Raw genomic sequence first — 18,988 nt, forward strand, 5'->3', positions numbered from 1 at the left:
TTAAGAGTCGTTGGGATCACCTGAATTGCCAGCTAAGCAAAATAACACTACAGCCTTCTTAGATGCCATGGTATAGATCATATTTTAAAACATAAAAGTAAAAAAAATATTTGCTCGATTTAAGATTTTCAAAATGAATAGCCATCGAATTTCCAAATTTAACATAAACGAAGAAAAATAGTCGTTATATAGTCTACATAATGATCAGACTCATATTCATCATCAAGATGCCCAGTTCCTTAGTCCAAACCAAACGCAAATTTTGATCAAACAAAAAATCTCAATCCCCTAGAATGGTAGTCGAGATATTGAAATAGAGAACATTATCAATGTTAAGCATCTTAGAGTCTAATTAGTGTTTTTCAATATGAGGTTGTTAGAGCAACTCTAACCGGTCTTCCAAAATCTCTTTCATTTCCCTTAATTACTATTTTAGACTGCATATCCAATAGAGGGATCTCCAACGCAGTCTTCCAAAATCTCTTCCATTTTGAAATTTTAAATTTTCAAACTCCAAAATAGAAGATAGGTATAGTTGTTCCATTTTTCTAGCTCTAAATCTTCCAAATAGTTTAGTAGGTTTTCATAAGATTTTCATTTTGGATTGAATTTAAAAAAAAAAAATGTTAAAATATTTATGGATCATCATTTTGAAAGACACAGTTGAAGTGCAAACACTTTGAACATCCAAAATGATGGTCCATAATGCTCACATCTCAATTATAGAATATCAAAATGGAGTTTCCCCTTGGAATTACTCTTAAAATCTGCAATTGTTGATATAAGGTGGTGGGTTCAAAACGCGCCTTCACCTACTGATTACTAATTACTAGTCCCTATTGTCTAGAAAAATTAAAATAAATAATAACGCTATTTTCTCTTTAGAAATCAGTGGAATGTTGCACAATGTTTTAAAGCTAATCTATTATTGGGAGGCTCAGATTACAGTCAAACCCTAGTTCGATTTGGTTGGACCAATTTTAGTTCATTAAATTTTTTTCATAAATTACGTTATTTATTTGTTGAAGGATAAACTTACAAAAATTGGCTATCCAAATTGCTTTGGTCCGAGTTTTAAAACGCCAATGTTATTCTCTTTTTTAATGTCAATGTGCAAGGCTACAGAACCAATTTTCATTCAATATTGTCTTTATTATTTATAAGAGGGCTATCGATGTTCCGCTTTTGGATAGTCTTACTAAGCCCATTTGGGTATAAAGCTAGGCCTGCTTCATAAGGGCCGCTCTTGGGCTTGGGAGGGTCCATCGAGCAGTCTTATCTAGCATGATAACTTAGAATATGTTCGGCCAATCCAACCATTAAACAAGGCCGGGTCTGGGCTAAGATTTTTGTTGCCCTATTAGGGCCACCCCCACGTAATTTGAGTGTTGATGGACTGGGTTTAAGTTTGGACCTTTTGAACCAATAATTCAACTTGGCCCTCTAATCTAACAATCCTGTACTGTGGGCCAACGAAGCCTCTTATTACATACTGATAATAACACCTTTACTTTTTACACAAAAAGAAAATTATTAAAAGATTTTAAAAGTATTTATGAAAAGAATTAAGAATCATAGACTCATGAAATTAAATTCATACGTTCACACACAATCTCCACCGATTATAGGTGATATACAACAATTGAGATTTATCTTAGAAATCCTTAATTTATTCTCGGGATACATCTTTTGTCCTAACTGTTGGATCTTACATATTCACGGTCAAGATTGTGTGTAAACATACAAGTTCACTTTTCATGAGTCTATGGATCTCAACTAGAATGAAAAATCAAGAATTATAAAACTGGTTTAAATCCAATAAGGTCTTGTCATTTATATTGGTTTGAAATAGTTCGATTAGATCTGATTCTTCTGGGTAAGATCTTAAAATCGAACTCTAAATGCACCGATCCATTCCCAAAATCCGATTCTAAAATTCATAGTCTAGAACCTTAGAATGGTATCTAAGAGTCGGTAAGGTAAATCTCAAGACACCATCAACAGTTTGAATGTGTCCACTTTGGTTAGTTGATGCTTCATCATAAAAAGAAACTAATGTTACAAAGTAAAGAAGTTCAATTGTTTTGACTAACCAACTAACATGAATTCCAAACACAAGACTTAAGGGCATATTTGCTTACACAAGGAAAATAGGGTGGAAAACCATTTTTCATGTGTTTGATTTCAATTTTACATGAAAAATGATTTTCCATCCTTCTCTAAAAGTCCCACAAATCATGGATTTCATTTTCCCACCTCTATAGGTCTTCTTCTTCTTTATCACTACCATCTCCATAGCCACCATCACATTCACTTTGTCCATCATCATTGTCGTCGCACCATCGTCATCTCTGGTCACCCCTCCCTCTCTCAATCTCTCTTCTTCTTCTTCTTCTTCTTCTTCCTCTCCTCCTCATCCTCCCTTCGCCCCAAGCCTCTCTCTCTCCTCTTCCTCCTTCTTCTTCATCTTCCTCAAATATTTTTTCCATGATTTTATCTAAGTAAAATTAAACAATGGAATTTGATTTTCTAACCCTACATATTTTCCACCATTATTTTTCCATAGATTTCAAATTCCATGAAAAGGCACTTTCCATGCAATCAAACATACCTTAAAAGGAAAAAAAAAAAAAAAAAACTTTGAAGCGGTCAGCCCCCTTCAAAGTTTTGGTAGAACCACCTCGACGAGCTGGTTCAATAAAAATTTCGGACTAATAAGCGGTTAATGCCTGTAGGTTGCGAATTTGATACATAGTATGAACATTAATTCCTCAGAGGCCACGAGGGCGTACTCTCACTTACTTGGCTTGTGTGATGTGCGGGCATTGCATATGCCTCGAGACTAGTCCTTAGACAAAACCATGGTCTATGGATTGGACAAAGCTCAAATACATGCCAAGCTCGTTATCTACAAGGATACAAGTTTATAAAAATAAAAATAAAAAATAAAAAATAAAAAAAGATATATAAATTTAATGATTTAGATATAAATTTTCTGAGTTATACTGGAGTAACATTGTGGGGAACATTTCTAATGTGAAAATCATCGATGGTTCCTACACGCTTCCATGTCAAAAATGTCCCCCACAATGTTACTTCAGCATTATCCAAATTTTCTAGAAGATTTAACTATAGCTTAGATTTAATGAAAATCTAACTATCGCTAGAAGCCACCAGCCCCCTTTGGGTCATTGTATGAAAGTCTTGGAGAGGAGACCTAAGCCAAGTACTAACCTGGGTATCCTTAGCTCAAACAGCGAGGACCAAGTCTCAATCATCCTTTTTTTTCCGCATCGTTTCTGACCTAGTATTTTACATAAATGTCTCTATTAACACCATCAAAGATATTATTTCTTTGAAAACCTAGGAATTTAAATGCCAGTCTTCCCAAGTCACCAAGTCAGAACAAATGCACAATCAAATTGGGTCATGTTTCTTTAATAAAACCAACACGAAATCAACTCTGAGAAATAGATCTGAAAAATGGATTAAAATGCACGGTAACGACACTTGATTTCATTGTTCCTCTAGAACTATGACCTATAATCACGCTTACGTCGCAATTGATAATTGGAATGAATGCCAAGAGCTGATCATTGATTATATACAAATAAATCCTACCCGTGCAATAAGTTATATTTAATTTGGATTAGACATGTGGTACCTTAAGATACAAGTAAAATGCAATAATAGAAAAAACCTAAATCCAATATTAAATATAAGAAGAGGTGAGCCCACTTACTTGTCCTCGAGATTCATTTATTGGGTACTTGAAATTTATAATTTAGATAATTTATCTTTAGTCAAGAAATTATTTTGTTCTAGATCTTAAAGAATAATGCTTAGTCCTTAGTCAAGAGACTAATCGATGCGTAAATGAAAAAGATTGATTAAACGTAATTGGATGTCAGAGGTATATGCTAGACCTGTCTCCATTACCAAGAGTTAAGAAGCATTTCGAGTGCTAATTAAGCGTTAGGTATACCAGGTCGTTCGATAAAGATGTATGGTTTTAAAATCTCTCCCGAGATGACTCATCTGATACGTCTTGGTGATGCTCACCAACAAAATTGACAGACTAGTCAAACGTATTGAACGAGATTTAAAACCATGGTTCATCTATCTCATCGTTGAACGAGACGACTTAAACGTATCGAAAAACTCATCTAAAACAACTTGATTTCGTTCATGAATGAGATGAGACGTCAAAATGAGTTTTAAAATCATGTAAAGATATGACATGACTAATTGGAGAGAAACCCACCACACCAAAATATTAATTGCGACTTAAAATTATTGATAAACATTTCTCTTATCACATTCATGACCTTACGGTGGGATTAACCCATTCAATAATGACTCAACTACCACCAATCTGATTCTAAAACTCCGTTTCAACAAACCCTTATTAACCAATTTGCGAATCCAGCCATTCCAGTTCATTGGGTTTGCCAAACAAATTGTCATTTTTATTATAAATAAATAAATAAAATGATTGTGACTCTTAATCTTTCTTCTATCATTGGGTTCGATTTAAAGTGGCAAATCACAAACCACAAATCTTAATTCGAACTTAGCAAACCGACAAATAAAGTAACATCAGTTTAGACCATATAATTTTAAAACATGAAAACTTCTTCTCCACTTTGAATGTCCTTAGAGTCATCAAGTCAATAATATGTGTTTCATGGAACTAGTCAAACGAAAATATGTTAAATTTATAAATATTTATAATTATATTTTTATTATTTTAAATATATTATTATTATTATAAAAAATCTCAAGAAAAAGGGTGGGGTTCAAAAGTCTTCAAGAGAGTCAAATATTGTGCAAAATATTTTTCAATGTATAAGTTAGAAGTTTCAAAATGGATTGATTTTTTGTGAGGATGATCCTTATGATGAAGACATCATCCTCACCAAAAATCAACACATTCCAAAACTTTTAACATCATCAAAAGTGATTTATAAAAAAAGGACGGTCCACGATTCTTTAACTTATAAACTAGGGTTAGAAGTCTCGGAATGAGATGATTTTTTATTAGGATTATTCCGAAACTTCTAACCCTTATTTTGAAAAATGTTTGGCACAATATTTGACTCTCTTTAGGGTCTCTGAATGCTTCCCTTATAAAAATATTAAATAAAAGTATAAAACTGCATAACTCGTTCAATTTTTTGCTAGGTAGAGTTGGTTATTTTTCAAGTTGAGTCGGCCAAGTCATCTCAAAATTTAATCGAGTCAAATCAACTTGGTGGAGTTTTAAATTGAGTTGACGAGTTTTAAAACTTTGATTTAGACATTCTAGTCTAAGTGAAGGAAATATCAAATAACTCATACTGGAGGAATAGGTCCTCCGTTTCTAGAAAGACACGCACATCGTTAGGGATGTTAGTCTTTCAATCTTTCAATTAAAAAAAAGCAATATATCTTAATCACGTTTAAAAGCTTAAGCAGCCAACAAGTTGTCCTACTTGTAGCATAAACAAAGGACCACTGAGTGAGGCCTGCATTTTGACTTGAATCCAATGGTTTAGGTCCATTTCTATCTAATTCATTTAATGTTAGAGGGTATTAGAAGACAGATAATATATCGTTAACCTTAATTAATGTACAAATCTGTATCAAGGAAATTATTCTAACTAGTAGAACGCGCGTGAGTGAAAAAAAAAGTAGACTGATTCGATTGACTGATTTGATGAAACTAAAATAATACACGTCGATCATCGTGAGAAATGAGAGAGTTGAATAGATTTAATACAGGGAAATAAAAAAAGAGAGAACAAGATTTTAAAATGTGGGGTCTTGTTAAGGGTATGGTTAAATTGCAATAAATACACTTTAGAAATTGGAATTGAAGACATTTTGATAAAATTAGTTTTTTTTTAAGGGTATTTTTTATACAAAATTCAATTTTCAAAGTGTATTTATTGCACTTTAATGTGAGCCCCAAGGGCACACGTTGACGAAATCGTAAAATGCGATACATTAGAGAGAAAATGAGAGTGATTCTAGAGAACCCTAAACAAAAGAAAGAGTATTTGGGCAGTCCATGGTTCGGGCTAGGCCCAATTCTTGTTTACGAATGAGCTTGGGCTAGGGACCTAGGCTCATTGGATATCTTATTTATAATATATTTTAGGGAAAATTATTTAAGGGCCCCTGATGAAAATTTTTATTTTTTATTTAATTTCTAAATTTTGGGGGTTAGTTAAATAGTTCATTCAGTAAACTCCTCTTTTCTAGTCAGTCCCTGAGCCTCGTTCTAAGCTTTTCTTATGTCTGAAATGTCAAAATTGCTCTAACTATTCAAACTCACCATTTTCATCTAAAATTAGATTTTTGACATCTCGATCAAATTTTGAAGATTTCATTCCAATTAAAAGAATTTGAGAAGAAAGGAAACTATTTCAAATATTTGAAGATGTATGTAAAAAATCAGAATTTTTTAATTCTTTTACTTCATTTTTTGGATGAAAATCGATCAAAAATGATTCTTTTGATTTGAAATCATCCACACAAGTTGTAATGTCAAGTTTAAGTCGATCTTCCATGAATTTTACTTGAAAAACTAGAAAAAAAATAAAAATAAATGAATTTTACAACTTCAAGGTCAACAATTTTGATTCTTGAGTTCAATATTTTTAATGTCGAATTCGACATTTAAAAAAAAAAATTTATCAAACTCAACAACAATTAAAATTAGTGAGGTGGACAATAATTATTGGTGAGTCATTTTCAGGAAACCTCATCATCAAACTACTTCATTGGAACTTTTTCCACTTATTTTAATCACAATTTGAAACTACTTCATTCATTCTACACGTCACACCACACGAAACTTCACAACACTCATACTTGACTAGCAGCCATGGTTTTGTCTTGTTCATTTTGCTCATAAACGAACTTAAATAATTTAAAACTCCCAAACACTCTTCCATTTTCCCTCTTTTGACACACAAACAATTTTTCTCCAAAAGAGTAAGTAGAAGTCTAACTAGACTCACCAACCAAAACCTTGTTTCCTAAAAGAAAAACTTTCACAATTCACATTAAGGAAGACTATTTAGGGCTGTCAACGGATACTTATTGGTTCGGATACAGTAATATCCAAATATGAATCCAAAAATTTTATCAGATATTTGAATCTGAATTCAAATTCGACGAATGTTTTAAAATTCTGTCCGAATTTAAATCTGATTATCCTATCGAATATCGGATAATATCTAAATAGAATTCAAATAATTTGTATATTTAAAAAAAAACATAAATTTTCCTTATCTAATTGATTTTTTATTATTTAAAAACCTATTATATATTATACTATGTATATAATAAATAAATCAAATAAAATAATATATATTATATTATTTATATAAAAATATATCAAATAAAATAATATATATATTATATAATTGGATTCAAAATGTTAATATCCGTATCCGATAAAGATTCGACTATATAAAACTATCCGAATTCGAATCCGACATTCGAAAATTTTGGATAATATCCGATTTTTCGAATTTGAATTTTCAACCATCCATTGACACCCTTAAGACTATTAATAAATTGGGTTCGAGTCAATTTAGCATTGAATTAACAACGATTCGATACCAAATATTACTAGATCCAAATTCAATCAATTCTCTAATATGATTTTCACATAATATGTATTACTACAGGATTCGTGTAGAGTTATGGGGTTGAGAAAATAGAGAATCAATCAATTCGATTTGGTTTTTGGTTCAAGACTTGTAAGAACCAACACTATTAATGATTTACTACTTTTTAGGAATTAAGACATAGATTAGTGCATAGAGAACCATTGATTTTCTAAGTTATATCTTAAGAAAATAAATCTATAGTTTTCTATGCACTACCAGATCAATTTAGCGTCGAACCCAAGTAGTGTAACACGTGTTTATTATATATATTTTTATTAAAAATATGTAGTTTCCAAAGAGGTTCATAGGATATTGGCAACCCAACCAAATCGACATTATGGGTAATTGATTCAGTGTTGGTTCTTATTTAATGAAACTGACCTATGTCAATTCGGTTCTGATTTGATCCGAAACTGAACCAAATGGCATCCCTCCCTAGTCCCTAGTACATCCTCCACTTTGACCGTTTACATGGATCATATCTTGACTTGTTGCAGATCATCGACTTGGTTTAAGAGTTTGATTAAGTGGGACCCATGTTTGAGGTTCTGGTTAGTAATCAAGTACAATGGACTAGCTTTTCCTGTACTCCTTCCTCAAGGAAGGTGACAATCAACTAAACTCCTCATGAGAAGTCCGTGTCGAGGCCACACGTCACAGTGACTTGAATTTGCTGTTTTCTATTTTTAGTTGATGTCCTTTCCCCGAAATTTCTTGTGGGAAACTAGGTTGGGGCCATTAAATTTTTGGGTCCCCCCTCCCCCTCCCCGGGTTTTTATTTTTTTTCCTTAGTATAAGAGGGTTCAACGGGTTTGAATCTAAGACCTTGTGAACAGCTCCACAGGTTCTTACCGTTAACATTAAATTTTAGATCTCATAATTGGCCTAATTAAATTTACCATAATATAATTTTTTATGAGAGTATAAAATGTTTTATGTCAATGAGAATAGCAAATAATAAAACTATCAATGAATTGGGTTTTGATCTTATTAGTACCGATGAGATAAGAAATTTATTAGCCTAGATTAGATCCGGTCTTCCATTTCAAGATTTGAATCCAATCCAATATCATATGTATTGTTTTGGATCTAATCCAACTTGAAAAATCATTATTTTTAGACCCATCTTTATCCTATCTGATTTAATTTTTATTTATTTATTATATATATATATATATATATATATATATATATATTTTTAAATATATTTATATTAATGCTAATTTTGTAATTTAACCTAATAAAAAGACTCACCGACGTGATAGATGCAAGAATTGTAGATGTTTTCTCTTAGAATACACAACTGCACGTGTTTATGGGGATGTTCAATTGTGTATCTGAAGATGAAAATCTACGATTCTTACAAGATACACGTCAATTGAATTACAAAATCATTACACTATCTATATCTATATAATTATATATCTAATATAAAATATAAATATATATCATTGATTGATAATATATTTCAAATTCATGATCATATCAAGTCCTTATCAGAATCCAAATCCTTGATCTGAATAAGATTGAAATGGATCGGATTTCAAATCTCATTCAATCCATTTCTAGTCTACTAATTTTCAATTGGATTGGATTTCACAGTTTTCAATTGTGGTGATGCAATACTGATGTGCCCGTCAGATTGGGTGTTTCATATACTTTTTTTCGCAACGAGGAACTCACATCAAACTTGTTATGTACTCTTCACCGCGTACAAGTTGTACTACAAACCTGGATTTTAGTCCTCACTTACTTATCCCTTTTCACTTCTTTTCACACTTAAAATATAGAATCTTCTGGAAGATATAAAATCAAGAAACTAATTTCTGAAGTTTCAAAGAAGCCTCACTCGACCTCACCACTCAGGACTCGTTCTTATCGGCTCAGCTACGCGGTCACGCTTACGTGGCTAATTGACGGCTCTATCTTTGATTTGACCAAGAAAACCCTCATCTACTTCATACTTCGCGTGCAAGAAACAATGGGTGTTTTGGTAAAAAACTTATCTATAAATATTAGTCCCTAGTCTCTCCCTCCCTCCCTCAAGTTAGTTCAAATCCAGTTTCTTTCTAATAGAGATGAAGAGAAACAGAGAAGATGAGATTGAAAGTGTCACAAACATGGCGAAATGTTTGATGTTGTTATCTCGAGGACTCGATACCGAGTCGATGACTCATTCATCGAGTCGTGTCTTTGTTTGTAAGACTTGTAATAGGCAATTTTCATCATTTCAAGCCTTAGGAGGCCATAGAGCGAGTCACAAGAGACCGAGATTGATGGAAGAAGATCAGAAGATCTCACACATGAAACCAAAGACACACGAGTGTTCGATTTGTGGTATGGAGTTTGCGATAGGTCAAGCTCTTGGAGGTCACATGAGACGGCATAGAACCACAACTACAACAACTACTACAACTACTAGTGAAGAAGAAGGAGGAGGTTTGTGTTCTACTGAGAGAGTTCCAGTGTTGAAGAGATCGAATAGTAAGGCGATTTGTTTTCCAGATTTGAATTTAACACCTTTTGAGAATGAGTTGGAGTTTTCCATTGGAATTGGTTTTCCAGAAAAGATCACATCTACTCCTTTGATTCATTGTTTTATTTAATCCTACTTTACCTTATGTAGTACCAGATCACTGGTTTTTCTGTAATTAGTATTTTTTCTTTTTTTTTTTTACTTACTATAGATGCTTGTATGTCATGGCTTTTTTATTGTAATTCTTAAATTACGAGGTTGGCAATTCTTCCTTTTTAGGTGAAGAATTTGACAGATTTTTAAACCGACTTTCCACTTTTGTGAAGCTCAAAAAGCACTTTTAGACTCAAATGTAGAGTTTGGCAAATTTCATTGCGTTAATGACTAAAATACCCCTAAAAATATTTCACTGAACATAAAATGATCATGCTTGGCTATTGGGGATAGATCTCCTATTAAACAATTCCAAAATTTCATTACAAATCAAAAAATTATTTGAAAAAATCAATTTTATTGAAATTAATTCAACTTGATTAGGATGGGCAAGTTTTCCAAATGATAGGTTACGACGATATAAATTTAATAAAATTATTTTTATTAACACTACTCTCCTTTACATAAGAAATTTTTTGCTCATCACGTAAATATCAATCTAGGATTTCACCTAATTTGGATTGACAAAGTAAAGTGTCCGAACGCAACTTTCGCTTAGGAAGAACTGACTTTCGAGCTAGATTGCTTCAAATAGACTTTCAGCCTCGACACGGATGAACATTTGGAATTTTGGGACAGAACACAACTTTTGCTTAGGAAGAATTGATTTTCAGATTTGACCAAGGAAAGTCCTTAATATCCAACAATTGGTCGTCCTCCCCCGCCAGCCCAAAAAATACTTAAAAACTAAAATATGAGTTCAAACTGATATATCTTGTATAAATTTCATGTAATAAAGACTTTTTTTAAACACAGTTTACTATAGTTGTATCACTTAAATTTGTGGTTTATGATATTTTTATTAACATGTCTCTTCCCAACTTTTTTACATCTAAACCTTCAATTTTCTAAAGATTAGGAATGGTTATCTAAGAAAGAACATAATTTTATTTAAGAGATTTATTGGGCATACTTAACTGTTGCATTTTTATTACAAAAACTCTATTGAAGTTCTGACAACTCCAAGATAATCTTATTATATGAAGTTCGTTACCCACCAAACCTTTCTTTATCAAGTTTATAACCCATCAATCCTTGAAGTGGGATCCACGTTATACAATTTAAATTGATGCGATTAATTTATTACTTAACATATCTTAGAGTGGATTCTAACTGCATCAATTTGTGAATCCAACAATAAGGTAGTTTTAAGTTTAGGAAGTCAGTAGCCATCCATCCATTTTCAACACCTTCAATCAAGCTAAAAAGTTTTCTTTTTTTTTATTTATTTTAAGTTTTTTCATAAAGTCTAAGTGGTGTTGGATTGCCAATTTGATAATTCATGTGGATTCAATGACTTTTAGTAAGATTTCAAATCTTACTAGGTTAGTCAAGTTGGCCTAATTCATAAAGTAAGGATTGTTCACTAAAAAAAGCTTGATAAAGTCAGGGAGTTTTTTTTAATAAGATTGCAACAGATGGGTCTGCCCCAGTAAATCTCTCATTTTATTTTTAATAAAACTTTTAAGAAATTTTACTATTCATCGTACTTAATTTTCTTTATTTGTTAATGATATTTGATTAATACACTTCTCGTGGGTGATTCTTCGCCACATCACTGCTTTATTGTTTATGCAGACGTTTCTTGTGTGAGTTTCTTTGACACGACACACTGTGTAAATAATTCGTTAAACTTAGTAGATAAATGTTAAATAAAATATAGCAATCTCATCTAGAAGTAATTATAGTTGATGAGCATAAGACTTAAGAGATCACTTGTAAAGTTGTACTCAGTGATTTTAAATTTCGTCCAAGACCGAGACAACCCATTTGTCTCGGAATGTCTACCAACAACACGGATAGACAAGTCAATGTATCGGACGAGATTTAAATTCATTGTTCATTTTTCTCATTGTTGAATGAGATGATTCAAATGTACCCAAAAACTCATTCGAGTTGATTGATCTCTTTCATGGACGAGACGAGATGTCAAAACGAGTTTAAAAACCATGGTTGTACTCGGGTGGATCTAGTAAGGAGCTGGTGGGGGCAATTGCCCCCACACAAAACTTTGAGACACCCCTATATTTTCAACTAATTACATGCCCCATTTGTCCTTACTCTCTCTCCATTTGCCCCCCCCCCCCCCCCCCCCCCCCCCCCCCCCCCCAATTTTTGTTGTTGATGACATTGCCTTTTGACCGGCCTTCTCATATACTAATTAGAAATTATCTAAATGTCCTTTTCTTCAATTTCTAATAAAAAATCTCTGAATTTCTCCTTAAAATCATTCATCTTCAAGTTCTTCAACTATACAACTAACCATAGTTTGCCCCCACTACAAGAAAATCCTCGCATCGCCCTGGTTGTATTGTAGATTTACCCATTCTAATAAATGGGATTTGATGGGCCTTTATAAATTCAATCATTTGTAATAGGTCCATATTCAATATTTTGAGCCCAAGCCCATATCTGGATTCTGGATCTTCTTTTCCAGCATACCTTACTTGGACCCGAACCAGTTGTACTTTTTGGGTGGAGGCCTGCAACGAGACCGCCCGATCCGGGTAGATCAATAAATAAAAACTGAATTGGGCCTAAGCCCAATATAGATGCTCTAAGTTCCTAGTATTACTTACATCCCAAGACAAGAGTACAAAGATCCTATCTTGAATTTGTTGTTGAGAAAAGCTATTTGATCTTCATCCCATTTTTCTTTTTCTTTTTTCCTTTTTAAATTTATCATATTTGTGTAAACAGATTTTAATTGGAGGTAATTGGGACTCAAGTCTCCACTTGTTAATAAACGGAACGGGTTTGGGTCTTCCCTGTCTAAACCCACCCATCGAATGAATGAATTTATTTGTTCGATCCTCAAAATCGTTCATTAATCATTTGTATAACAACAACAAAGCCTTGTCCCAGAGATTTGGGATAATCTTGTTCTTCCATTTCGCTTTCCAAAGCCATTTTGTTCCTTTCAGTCTTTTACAAGCTTCAAGTTGAATCTAATCATTAAACATGTTCAAGCCATCTTAGCCGACTTTCTCTTAATTTATAAACCCAATAATTAGTAACATATTGTTAATTAATAATTTTGGTCCAAACCAATTTAGTAATCGTCGCATGGAACCCAAACTAATTGTTTTGTGTTTGTCTAAGATACATATGTTATGAATAAGTATAGCTTAAAGTTTTGCACCATATTGGAATATTCTAAAATTCAGAATAAAACAGATACCAAAGAATAATGAATATTCCATACTTTTTGGATTTATCTCATTAAAAAAGTTACAAAAATATCTCAATCAAGTTAATCTCAATTTTTTTTTTCATATTTGAAACATTGTTGACGAAATTTAAAATTTGTAAATATGAACATTACCAATAGATGTTTCTATAAGAATTAACCTGATCTAATTTTTATCGGATTGATTCTAAATCCGATTCTATTTTTAATGGGTTGAGATCACATTGACCCGATGCGATCCTAACTTGATCCATTGATAGCCCAAACATACAGATCCAAAGGTCCTATGAATACAACCTAAAACCATGCCCACAATTCTTATGGGTCAATGGTGTATTTGGGCCGCTAATAGAAGTCATGGAGTTTAGTTTTTCACATGTAATAATTGAGGACTTGTCTTTCAAATGTTGGGGAAAAAAATATGAAAATTAAAATATTGGAAAAAGTTTTCCATAAAAAACTTTGGGGAGAAAATTTCAGATCTTGTAATTTTAATGTTAAAAAGCTCTTATTTTCATGAGTATAACATGCACATAATTTTTTATAAAATTTATCAAAATGGTAGAGAAAGATGTCCGGTTCTCAAAATATTTACCAAAATGAAATTTTAATCATTTTGATCAAAAAATAAACCAAATTTTTTTCCCCTCAAAATGGTGAGTCTTGTATAACTAACAGTTGATCCTTTAATACCCCTGTTAGAAGACCATCTGGGCTTTCCTGCGGTTTATGTTTGGGTGATATTCACTCTATCGATGCTTCTTCCACACAATCTCTTCCATTTCGCGAACTTAAATAGAGTTTTTTTTACATGTTTTTTTAAAAGAGAGTACAAAAAAAATTAACAAAATAATTTATCAAAAAGGTACAGTTTTCGAAATTAATTACCAAAATGGTACACTGTAGCCATTAATTCCGAAAACGGTAAATTTATTATTTTCGGAATTAATTTTTTTTACTAAAACAGTGAAAAAGCAAATTTTTGTACCGAAAATACCTTTTTTTTTATTTTAAATATGCATTTACAATTATAACCTTCACAATAACTCAAAATCCAACAAAATTTTAGGATTCACTCTCTTGGTCAACGGTAAAAATAGGGGAAAATCTGAAAATAAAAATAAAAATAAAAATAATTAAGAAAAGGATTGATTCGTAATTTCAGTCAAAATTAAGAAAAGGGTATTTTCGGATTTTTTTTTAAATATTATTTTTACCGATTTGATAAAAAAATTAATTCCGAAAACGGTAAATTTATCGTTTTCAGAATTAATTGCTACAATGTACCATTTTGGTTAATATTCGAAATGTTGTGCATGTTTTTGGTAAATCTGCCACAAAAAAAGAAACTGTAAAAATCTTTATGTTTTGGGTATGTATAAGTTGGTTACCAAAACGATTAAAAACCATTTTGATAAATATTTGAAAACTTGATTGACACCATAAATTAACAATCTTTCCCTTCCATTTTGGTAAAACTTCTCATTTTAATAATTTACCAGATCGAACACACCAATTTTACCAGATTTTTTGAAAGTCCCAACATATAATTTTTTTTTTAATAAAACATGTCCCAAGGATATGTGATGTATCTCATGGATTTCACACGAGTCACCCGCGATTAAACATATATTCCAAAGTGGATACAAAATGTATCCCGAGGTTTGTGTTTTTTCACGAATCAACGGATCTCAATACAAAATATACATCATGTATCCCTACGATAATTCTCAACTGTAGGATTTCGTGTTTTTTTTATGAGACAAACCCATCACCCTCATGGGTCCGAATAAAAAGTGTATCCCAAAATCCAACTCTATAAGTTAATCCGGATTCGAATATTCAATCGATCATAAAACTAATGTGGACCCTACTTTAATCCAAAATTATAATCCCATCTCTCATGTGGATCCTATGAACAAGTGTGATAAATACCATGCATTATATATCAACTCGACGAGAAGTTAACCGATCCACCATGAAAAAATTTATTTATTGATCATATTAGGACTCAAAATTACCGTCTGTTAATCAGGATTCGGTCATATTTGTTAAAAAGTTATCTTATTCGAATCAAATTTGAATTAATTTAAGCCTACTATTAAATCAAGAGAGCTTCTATCACCATACCAACTTTGATGTTGGGCGAAAAAAAATCTTCACTAAATCGTTGATTCTAAAAACAATATCGAACAATTCTGCATAAAAAACTTGTTGATTCATGTAGAATAACGAGCAATTAGAAATAAAGAGAAAATTCTCTTAGAACATAAATTTTATTAATAAAAAATTATCGCTCGTATTAGAAATACAATACTATTATAGAAAAGAGTCTTATTCCTAAAAAACAAAAATAGTCAAAATAGTAAAAATGATTTAAACATGAAAATAAATACTACTTAACCTAGAAGTAGGGGAGAATCAATGAAGCATGATTCTAATTTCTATAACTAAAATTATTAGCAAAATAAAACTTTTTTAAAATAATAAAATCGTCTAAAAAATAAGGTAAACGAAAAATTAAGCCTAAAAATAAAAAATCTATAAGTTCTTATGGATCTTGAAGATCTTGATGTTTTTATTTAAGAATGAATCTCCTTAAATGATTTTGACTCAGTTGCCAGTTTGGTTCCATAGTCCTATTGGACTTGTTTCATTGTATCAAACTTTTACCGAGATCAACACAAGATTTGTGCCAAATTCTTCTACTGATTTCATATGACATGGGATGTATTTATTAAAAATTGGTGTGGCAGTAGCATCCCTCTAAATCAATCTTGCAACTACTACACGAGTCACCATCATCTTTTTAGCTCTCTACCCACTATACCTAAGGCTTCAATCCCTATTTTCCGCGTCACAAAATGTCAAACTTAAAAGTGGTTTCAAGTGTTAACATGTTTTTTAAACTCATCCGAGACCAAGGAGTGTCGCCCGAGTTAACTTGGTATTGGAATTGAACGAGATCAACTCACAAAATTATATTTTGATCGAGATTTAAGATTTATGTTTAATTTTTTTATTTGTCTCACGAGACGTCTCAAACATATTAGAAAACTCATCCAAGACGACTCGATATCGAGCCTGGACAGGAAGAGACGCGAAACCGAGTTTTAAAATCATGAATGTTAATGAAGCTAAGGATCCCTTCTCCTAACAAATTTAAGATATTTCTATTGCATACTAGTGCAAGCCACACATGTTATTCGCTTGATTCACTCTGTGATCGGGTACCTAAGTGGTTTTATGTACCTCAAGATGTGTGTCATACACTAAGGATACTTGCAAATTACACTTTGACATTTAAATTACAAATAAATTATTAAATAGTATAATAAATACTTACCTACTATGTTGTGGGCTTTATACATATACTGTTAAGAAAACAGATGCAATCAAACTAAGAAAACGAATCAAAAGAAAAAAAAAAAAGATATGATGCAATCACACAAAAATAAAGAGAGATTTTACGTGGTTCCCTCAAAATTGAGGTTTGTCCACGGATCACACCGATTCCACTATGAAGAGAAAATTCGTAATTACGTATTATAATATTTCACAAAAAATAAGAAATATAAATACCCCAAAAAATCTAACTAGGATTTTACATAATATTAGTAAAATTACGAAAATACATCAACTATGGAGAAAACTCAGAGGTCAACTGACGTGAACGCGTGGCTTGATTTACAATACCTCCTTGTTGATTGGTACTATCAAACACCACAAACCACAACATGTACCTCTCTCCCTTTACTTTATTATTTTATGTCGTCTATCTCTTGCTTTTTTTTTTTATGTATAGTGGTTAGTTAGGTTTCTCTCTCTCTCTCTCTCTCTCTCTCTCTCTCTCTCTCTCTCTCTTGTTTCATAGCCGGTCTTTCGAATTTTCCCAAAAAGAATTTCATAGAAATGACTATCCCAAATCGATCAACGTCTATCGCAAGGTGACAAATGTCCACTCTAGCAAAAAACAATTTTTTTTCCTACCCTATAAATTAAATCGACGGGGTTCCATTATATTCACTGAAATCTCTCATTATCAAATTCGAGATTCTTCAAGTTATTCTTTAATCCAATATGTAAATTAATCTTCTAGTGATTGTGATTTTATCACATTGTTTTCCGCATCAAAACAAAGTTTTTCACTTAATTAGTAGATATTTATACTTTTATTTAAGGAACAAATCTCTTAATTAGTACAAAACGAAGGGCATTTGTCTTTTACTTTAATCCATTTATTATTATTGGACCGGCCTTAAACCTCCAATTAAGGACTAAGTCTTCAAGATTCGCAATATTGCGCTCGTCAAAAAGCTAATATGAAAATCATTAATTTACCAATCAAATAATGCCATTAAACTAATCCACACCTAAATAATTAATATAATGAGATCAAGGTGTATGATACAGTCACTAATTCTATATAAAAAACGTCGCTTTTAGGAGTCGAAGTTGTTTATCAAATAACCTAAACCCACATTAACATGTTTATCACAGAATATCTCAACCTAATTGTAGACATGAAAGAGACATAACCCAGTTAAAATATTTAACCAGTGATGCAATATCATTGCCTCCTAGAAGGTATCTGCCTACTGTGGAGTTGTATATATCTTTGAATTTCAACCTATTTAATCTCAGTCAATAAATGTTGGGTTAGGTTTAAAACACAAAGTTAGGCATGATATTTAGAATCTTCTTAAGTAACGAAAAGTGGTCACATTAGCACTATTGGAGAAGATCATGGATCAGGATATCTTCAAACCAATATCATTTGTTTAAATAAAGTGAACTTATCTTTACAGGCCTAAGTTTTTTTTTTTTTTTTTTTTTCTTTTTTTCATAACACACCAAATTATGAAATTAACTATGGTGTTTGTTAGGGTTAGGGCTGTCAATGAATCGGGTCGGATTTTTTTCATAACACACCAAATTATGAAATTAACTATGGTGTCTGTTAGGGTTAGGGCTGTCAATGGATCAGGTCGGATTGGATTGAGGTTGATTTGGTATCGATCCAATAAGGATCGGATCTGAGACTGATCTGATAAGTATTGGATCGATTATTTATTTTTTATTTTTTATATATTGAAACTCAATATTAAGATCCAGATTCGATCCATTAACAATCAGATTGGGTACGAATTAAACCAAACCCAATTTTATATACAAAATCTAAGTAAACTTCATACATCTCCACAAAATATAATATAATATATATTTTTTCTAACATATAATCAAACCGGATCCAATAAGATATCAGATCGGATTTTGGGTCTAATCCAATCCATTTGACAACCCTCTATAGGGCTATCAATGGATCAGATAAGACTCAAAATCTAATATGATATTTACTAATCTCAATCGGGTATTTGGGTTCCCATAAGGATCCGATTTGGTAACTTATCAGATCGTTTTTGGATCAAACATGCCTTGATCCAA

The 18,988-nt window shown here is 32.0% G+C and overlaps 1 protein-coding gene across 1 annotated transcript; it reads left to right on the forward strand.

The window, feature by feature from the left end:
• Positions 1-9,691: 9,691 nt before the first annotated feature.
• Positions 9,692-10,422, forward strand: LOC147395272 (zinc finger protein ZAT11-like). Its single transcript, XM_086450892.1, has one exon. It carries the CDS (start codon positions 9,743-9,745, stop codon positions 10,268-10,270), a length of 528 nt encoding a protein of 175 aa, XP_086307018.1. The 5' UTR covers positions 9,692-9,742; the 3' UTR covers positions 10,271-10,422.
• The last annotated feature ends 8,566 nt before the right edge of the window (positions 10,423-18,988 follow it).

The sequence above is a fragment of the Akebia trifoliata genome, chromosome 8, assembly GCF_017979445.1.
Source record: "Akebia trifoliata isolate Shusen 1 chromosome 8, ASM1797944v1, whole genome shotgun sequence".
In the NCBI taxonomy this organism is placed as follows: Eukaryota; Viridiplantae; Streptophyta; class Magnoliopsida; order Ranunculales; family Lardizabalaceae; genus Akebia; species Akebia trifoliata.

What these genes read in the sequence shown, in the direction of transcription:
- LOC147395272 (XM_086450892.1), top strand. Translation starts at nt 9,743, where the DNA reads ATGAAGAGAAACAGAGAAGATGAGATTGAAAGTGTCACAAACATGGCG.